The sequence below is a fragment of the Triticum aestivum genome, chromosome 2A (assembly GCF_018294505.1).
Source record: "Triticum aestivum cultivar Chinese Spring chromosome 2A, IWGSC CS RefSeq v2.1, whole genome shotgun sequence".
In the NCBI taxonomy this organism is placed as follows: Eukaryota; Viridiplantae; Streptophyta; class Magnoliopsida; order Poales; family Poaceae; genus Triticum; species Triticum aestivum.
In genome coordinates, this window is record NC_057797.1 from 749,432,338 (window position 1) to 749,440,384 (window position 8,047).

General features: G+C 53.1%; 1 protein-coding gene and 1 pseudogene across 1 annotated transcript; both read left to right on the plus strand.

Annotated features, from left to right (window-relative positions):
* Window positions 1-537: 537 nt before the first annotated feature.
* On the plus strand, window positions 538-2,083 carry LOC123190848 (anthocyanin 5-aromatic acyltransferase-like; annotated as a pseudogene).
* A 486-nt stretch (window positions 2,084-2,569) lies between these two features.
* On the plus strand, window positions 2,570-4,948 carry LOC123190849 (phenolic glucoside malonyltransferase 2). Its single transcript, XM_044603581.1, has 2 exons — window positions 2,570-3,394; window positions 4,150-4,948. The coding sequence occupies exons 1-2, from the start codon at window positions 2,744-2,746 to the stop codon at window positions 4,822-4,824; spliced, it is 1,326 nt and encodes a 441-aa protein (XP_044459516.1). The 5' UTR covers window positions 2,570-2,743; the 3' UTR covers window positions 4,825-4,948.
* Window positions 4,949-8,047: the final 3,099 nt, after the last annotated feature.

An 8,047-nucleotide genomic window follows, 5' to 3' on the forward strand; every position in this document is an offset into this window, starting at 1 on the left:
GGAGTACCAGCCGTTGGGGCGCTCACGGATGCCGCGGTGGCCCGGCGGCGCGGCGGCATGGTGGCACGATGGTGACGCGGAAAGCGGCGAAGCGGCGAGGTGGCAAAGCGGCGAGGTTGCGAGGGGAGGGCGCGTGGCGAGCGCGGCATTTTATAGGCGCGCGCGAAGTGGCGCGCCAAATCTACCGCGCCGCGTGCCGCTTTCTCCCGCGCGCGCAAGCGCCTCCCGCGCGCGGTAAGTTCCCGCCACCGCTGGAGCGCGCGGAACCATCCGGCGCGCGCTAAAACCAAATTTTATCATGCGGGCGCGTCTTTTGCCGCATCTGTTGGAGATGCTCTCAGTTTTGGTGTATCCGGCACGTGGCCTTTATCTTTACGTCCTAGGTAGTGTCAATTGCAGTATCATGGCGCGGCACAGATTCACCGGAGGACTATCTACAGGAGATTCCCGGTACATTACAAATCGTCCGATCCGTCTCCGTCGACAAGTTGTGTGGTCTGTATGTCCTGCCTGCACATGGACTGGCGTACGTACTGCCAAATATAATGAAGGCGCGGTGCATCCGTGTGGTGCCCAGCTCCACCCACTCGCCATAGCCAGCGGGCAATTCTACCTGGCAACTGCGACCTCCGTCACCCCACCCCGGCCGCCATGTCGCCCGTGAGGATCATCGACGCGAGCTATGTCGGCGTGCCGGAGACCGCCGCGACTCCGCCACGACATGCTGGTTCCGCCACGACAGGTTCACCGCGATGGAGGCGCTCTGGGTCGTCTTCCCGGTGCTGCAGCACGTCCTGCTCTACGAGGCCGACCACGACATGCCGCCCTTCGACGCCATTCTCGAGTCCCTCCGCTCCTCCCTCGCGGCCACTCTTGGCAGCTTCGCGCCGCTTGCCGGCAAGCTGGTCCACCTCGAGGAGACGGGGGACGTCGGCGTCAGCTGCTCCGCCTCCGACGGCGTCCGGTTCGTCGTCGCGGAGTGCGACACAGATATCGGACGCCTGGCTGGCGACGAGGAGCACGACCTGCGGGTGCTCGAGGGGCTCGTGCCGGAGGTGGACATGAGCCAGTTGCCGGCCCCCGTGCTGGCCGTGCAGGCCACGCGCTTCCAGGGCGGCGTGGCGGTGGGCGTGACGGTGCACCACGGTGTCGCGGATGGCCGGGCGCTGTGGACGTTCGTTGAGGCGTGGGCGGCGGTGTGTAGGGGAGAGACGCCGGCCACGACGCCGTGCTTCGACCGCTCGCTCGTCAAGCTGCCCGGCGGCGAAGAGCTGGCCAGGAGCGTCCTACGGAAGGTGGCCCCGAATTTGCCTTCGGTACGTGGTTGCTCTCTTTCATGTCTTCGACGTTCGAACTGGGATTTTCGTGGGCTCAGAGGAATCGATATTCTTATGCGCAGGTGGCACCACCGTCGTCCCTGGTTGAAGAACGAAAGCGGTTCACCCGTCGAACGTTCACCCTGGACGCGGGGGACATCCAACGCCTCAAGCAACGCATCGTCCATCTAGCAGAATCCCACGGCGCGCCCCTGCCTCGCCCGCCGTCAACTTTCACGGCCGTCGTCGCGCTCGCCTGGACGTGCTTCGCCCGGTGCAAGCCGTTCTCCTCGGAGGACGACGCGCAGCTCTTCTTCTTCGCCGACACCCGCGACTGCCTTGATCCGCCCGTCGATGCAGGGTACATCGGTGCGTGCCTCACCGGGTCCCTATCGAAGCTCCCCGTGCCGGAGCTTCGTGGTGACCACGCCTTGGCAGCCGCGGCGTCAGAGGTCCAGGACAAGATCAACAAGGTGAAGGAGGACCCTGTTGCCGGGTGGAACTTCTTCACGCTCATCCCCGATGCCTGCCTGGACCGTATCATGAACATATCGGGCTCGTCGGGATTTAGAGCATATGAGGTCGCCGACTTCGGGTGGGGGAAGCCGAGGCGAACAGAGCCGATTACGATGAACCACGACGGTCAGGTGGCGCTGATGCGCAGCAGGGACGGGCAGGGCGTCCAGGTGTCGGTGTCGCTGCTCCAGCCGGCACATATGGATGCGTTCAAGTCTAGTTTCCTCGAGCTGCTCAAGTGACGATTCTTTCTCAAGTACTAGTTTCGTTTCTTTAAGGCATGTTTGGAGACTCTTCACTCCTCAAGTTCGCACCGGGAGTGGGCGGAGTTGTAGCTAAAAATGACGGAGTGGGAAAAAAAGAGCTCCACAGGTTCAGAGATTTCAAAGAGCTGGAGGTCTGTCGAACACTTCCTTATAGTTTGCATATAAAATTTTGAAGTTAAACTTTGCAAAGTTGGTTCATCTTTATAGAAAAGTTTCAAGCACTCACTGTACCTAATCAATATCGTTAGATGCATCATCAAATTAGTTTTTATATTATATACATAGCTTTTGTATTATATATGTTGATAATTTTAAATATAAATTTGGTCAAACTTTTTATAGTTTAATTTCAAGCAAATATTATGCGCGAAGTAGAAAAGAAATGGTGGTGGGAGTAGCTATCTGGGTCAATTCAAATTAATAGGCTTATAAATGTTTGATGGAGGATCATAAAATCGCTCCGGTTCACCAGTTTTTGATACCGCTGGCACGCCTAGCGCCACCGCATTATATCTATCATTATCATCATCAGTGTTCATGTCCATCGCCTGCGAGTAGCAGGCTCCTGTCGTCCGCACGCGCGCACGCTCGGCTCCATAATCCTCACCGGCGACCGCGCAGCTCCCGATCTGCTCCGTCGTCCCCATGTCGCCGGTGAGGATCGTCGAGTCGGCCTATGTCGGCGTGCCGGAGACCGCCGCGCCGCCGCCGGGGCCGATCAGGTTCACCGCGATGGAGGCGCTCTGGGTCGTCTTCCCGGTGCTGCAGCACGTCCTGCTCTACGAGGCCGGCGACGACATGCCGCCCTTCGACGCCATTCTCCAGTCCCTCCGCTCCTCCCTCGCGGCCACTCTGGGCAGCTTCGCGCCGCTCGCCGGCAAGCTGGTCCACCTCGAGGAGACGGGGGACGTCGGCATCAGCTGCTCCGCCTCCGACGGCGTCAGGTTCGTCGTCGCCGAGTGCGACGCCGACATCCGCCGCCTGGCCGGCGACGAGGAGCACGACCTGCGCGTGCTCGAGGCGCTCGTGCCGGAGGTGGACATGGACCGGCTGCCGACCGCCGTGCTGGCCGTGCAGGCCACCCGTTTCGAGGGCGGCGTGGCGGTCGGGCTGACGGTGCACCACGGCGCCGCCGACGGGCGGGCGCTGTGGACGTTCGTTGACGCGTGGGCGACGGCGTGCCGGGGCGAGACGCCGGCCGCCACGCCGTGCTTCGACCGCTCGCTCGTCAAGATGCCCGCCGGCGACGAGCTGGCCAGTGATGTTCTGCGGAAGTTCGCTCCCAATTTGCCCTCGGTACGTACGTGCTTCGTCTGTTTCATACTACTACTAAGCGTCTTGATGTCTTCGTGTTGAATTTGAGTACTTTTAGAGCAGAAAGGTAGCACATCCAATCACAATCTTATACAGTACGTACAGAGACGCCGAAAGACTGAGGTGAAAAATCTAGATCAATTTTGCTGTAGATGGAGTGATGGTCCCATCACCTTTCAGAACCTTCTCTGAAAATTTGGTGTATTTGACACCGAAAATGCTGGACTTACAAACTGGCTACATTTCCAGGGGAGCAGATTAGTGTGAAAGTTCCTTACTTAAACTAATCTCCTCCCCTGAATTTAACTGGGTGGGGCTCCTGCCTTATTCTTCTCCAATCAAATCTTTTCACATGTTCACATCCCCGGTAAGACTACCCATAGTAAGAGTAACATAAGCGATAACAAGACAAAATAGATAATGTGACAAGTAATTGATGAAGAAAGACATGTTTATATGAAATCTGAACGGGTTCATCCGGTTGGTTTGAACTGTTGTTAAAATGTATGCGGCTACAGTTGAATGACGGCCTCTCGCATCCGTGTCCGCGGACTGGCCTTGTCCGCGGAAATTTGTGGCTTCCTGTTGGAAATGCCCTCACAAAGACTAGTAACATATGGCTCCTCACATGTTACTAGTCTAAGTTACTCTCCATTATGATTAGTATAAGATACGCAACAGATAATTACATAGGTGTAGCATTACTCATTTGACACCTTACATGTTCCTAACCGCAGGTGGCACTAGCATCATCGGTCTTCGAAGACCGAAAGCGGCTCACTCGCCGAACGTTCACCTTGGACGAAGGAGACATCCAACGCCTGAAGCAGCGCATTGTCCACCTCAATGAGTCGGGCGGCACGCCCCTGCCTCGCCCGCCGTCTGCTTTCGCGGCCGTCGTCGCGCTTGCATGGACGTGCTTCGCCCGGTGCAAGTCCTTCTCCTTGGACGACGACGTGTGGCTCTTCTTCTTCGCCGACATCCGCGAGCGCCTTGACCCTCCCGTCGGCACGGGGTACATCGGCTCATGCCTCACCAAGTGCTTGGCAAGGCTCCCCGCCCGGGAGCTTCATGGCGAGCGCGCCCTGGCGGTTGCGGCGTCGGCGGTCCAGGACGAGATCAACAAGATGAAAGAAGACCCTATCGCTGGGTGGAATTTCTTCTCATTCGATCCCATGCCTTCCATAGACCGGCTGATGAACATATCAGGCTCGTCGGGCTTCAGTGCATACCAGATCGCCGACTTTGGGTGGGGGAAGCCAAGGCGAACAGAGCCGATTAGGATGAACACGGACGGTCAGGTGGCACTGATGGGCAGCAGGGACGGCCGGGGTGTGCAGGTCTCAGTGGCACTGCTCCAAGCGGCACAAATGGACGAGTTCAAATCTAACTTTCTGGCGCTACTTGAGTGACAATTTTTTGTTCTCAAAGAGACCTACTTAGGTCAATTCAAAACAGTACACACAAATGTTTTATAAAGATTATTTATACATTATAATTGAATTGTTTATTTAACTAAGAGATCCTTATTTTGAAGTTGCGGATCTTTAGTTGTTGGTTCTTTATCTTACTAGAAAGGCTGAGCGTGCTTCTCCGTGCACTTTGTGTGGTTGAGATTTCATAAAGACAAAAATTGACTTGGCACGTGTCGAAGATGATAAAATGTCTTTTTATAATGCGATGTATCAATGGGCTTTCTTACTTATGTGATTATGTGTTATCTGCTAATTAGCTCGTACACTTCTTATATGTAGGAAAATTTCTTACGTTGGTGGCTACGTCAAGTGTAGACACTTCTTTTTTTAGGCGGTGTAATAGTGCACATGACTAATGTGTTATTACAGCCTGATTGTTGCTGATTAATTTGAGGAATTCTTCATCCAATCTAAATAGTTGACCTGATCAAAATAATGAACCAAATCCAATATTGAATAATCATAATTGAACGAGAGAGATCTAAAATTAGAAAATGATAAATCAAAATTGAGCAGGTGATACACAGTTGAAAATGTACAACTCTTTTGTGTTCAATTCTTCTTTTTTCAAATTTGCGGTGGTTTAGATAATAAGAATACAAAATAACTAGGAAGATCTAGCTGAAGGAATTGATGTTAATATTTTTCTTAATATTGTACATACGCAGATGCTCATACACACACGCATACAGTAATCCTATGGACGAACACACACATCCTATCCCTATGAGCACATTCAAGAGACTCAGCTGGCACATCATCTCGAGATACAGGCACCTTCATGGGAAAATATCTAGTGCTATCAAGGCTCAGGTGCTACTGTGATACGGTTTTCTGACCCATCAGATTCTCATATCAAATGGCTCTTGGTAACTCTGCAACATTTGCAAAAAAACCTCTTAGGAGTTCAAAAATTACACATAGGTCCAGCAGATCCAACAACTTCCAAATTCCGTCTGATATGAGAATCTGACGGCGCAGGAGCCCGTATCACGGTAGCACTTGAGCCTCGGTAGCACACTCTCCCGCACCTTCGCAGTCAATGGGAATGTCTTCTTCGACTGAACGAACATCACCGAAAAGACTGTTAATTTCACCACAAAGAACATAATTATCTGAGATAGTCTCAGTTCGCTAATACCATCTCAAGAAAAGAAAAGTCAGTAGTGGCAGCAACAACTACTGAATCATCCATCAACTCCTCGTGTAGTTATTGTAGTACATGTATCTATGTAAATTTTTTGGGTGAAATGTATCTATGTAATTCTTTACACGTGACGGTAGCATTGGGGACGATCATATTTGTAGGTAATATGGTTCTGAGGCTTGTGAAATAGTTCGAAAGTGTATGTACTTGTGAATTTATTTATTTGTAGGAGGAGTGCGCGCCTAGCCAGGGGCGTCGGCAAGGGGTCTGCGGCTTCTAAGCAGCAGCGGGTGTTGATGCGCAGGTTGTGCTTGGCGAACGAATGCGAGAAAATATCAGATGAAACACTTCTCATGTACGCGGAGCTTTTCACCAAGCCACTCACGTCCGAGCAGATCACCGCGATCCTAGCCCCTCTTTGGTTGGGATGCATCCATCTTGCCAATGCAGGACGACGAAGCGGAGGTGGAGGCGGGGCACTGATTGCCTCGCACGGGTGGCTTGGTGGGCCTTCCAGATGGCTTCACAACCGTCCAAGTTGTTGGTATGGAATGTCCGGGGTTTGAACTCCGCTGCACGGCGGAAAGCTATCTTCCAAGTCGTCGCAAGTGTGTTTCCGTCCATCGTTTGCTTCCAAGAAACCAAACTAAAAATTGTATCACCTGAAATCATCAGGCATTGCCTTGGTAATAGACTAGAGAGCTTTTTCTACCTCCCGGCTGTCGGCAGATGAGGGGGATCTTGATCGCTTGGGACGCCACGATGGTGGCGGTATCCAACCCGCACCGAACTACGAACACGCTGACGGCCCTGGTGAAGCCGATCGAAGGAACCGAGTGGTGGCTCACCGGGGTCTATGGGCCACAGGGCAGTGACACTAAGGTGGAATTCATGCAAGAGATGCTCGACATCCGAGACTTGCATGTTGGTCCTTGGACGGTGGTCGGGGATTTCAATCTCTTGGTCAATCCCGAGGACAAGAGCAACGATGCGGTGAACGATAGGATGATGGCCAGGTTCCGGTCCAAGATAAATCGCCTTGAACTTCGAGAGCTATACTTGAACGGGAGGAGATACACGTGGTCTAATGAGCGGCAGAGACCCACACTTGAGAAGATCAACCATGTCTTTGCGTCGAGCTGCTGGGAGGACCTCCACATATATTCCTTGTGTTCTCCCTCCATTCCCTGACCGCCTTGAGCACCCCGGACCACCCTGGCCCCATACAGCCAATCTCCAGGTATTAAACGTATTGCGCGTTTCCAGCCCCCCCCCCCCCATGATTGCCGCGTTGGTCTTGGTGCCCCCGGTTCCTTGGTGAGTAAGCCACATCCTCTTTGCCCTCCTATCTCTCTGTCCCTTTATACGTCTCCAACGTATCTGTAATTTTTGATTGCTCCATGCTATATTATCTACTGTTTTGGACATTACTGAGCTTTATTATCTACTTTTATATTATTTTGGAACTAACCTATTAACCGGAGGCCCAGCCCAGAATTGCTGTTTTTTGCCTATTTTTAGGGTTTCGAAGAAAAGGAATATCAAACGGAGTCCAAACGGAATGAAACCTTCGGGAACGTGATTTACTCAACGAACAAGACCCAGGAGACTTGGACCCTACGTCAAGAAACAAAAGAGAGGCCACAAGGTAGGGGGGCGCGCCTACCCCCCAGTCGCGCCCTCCACCCTCGTGGGCCCCCTGTTGCTCCACCGACGTACTCCTTCCTCCTATATATACCTATGTACCCCCAAACGATAAAATACGAAGCCAAAACCCTAATTCCACTGCTGCAACTTTCTGTATCCACGAGATCCCATCTTGGGGCATGTTCCGGAGCTCCGCCGGAGGGGGCATCGATCACGGAGGGCTTCTACATCATCACCATAGCCCCTTCGATGAAGTGTGAGTAGTTTACCCCAGACCTTCGGGTCCATAGTTATTAGCTAGATGGCTTCTACCTCTTGAGCACTGCGTTGGATTTCCCCGAAGAGGAAGGGATGATGCAGCAAATT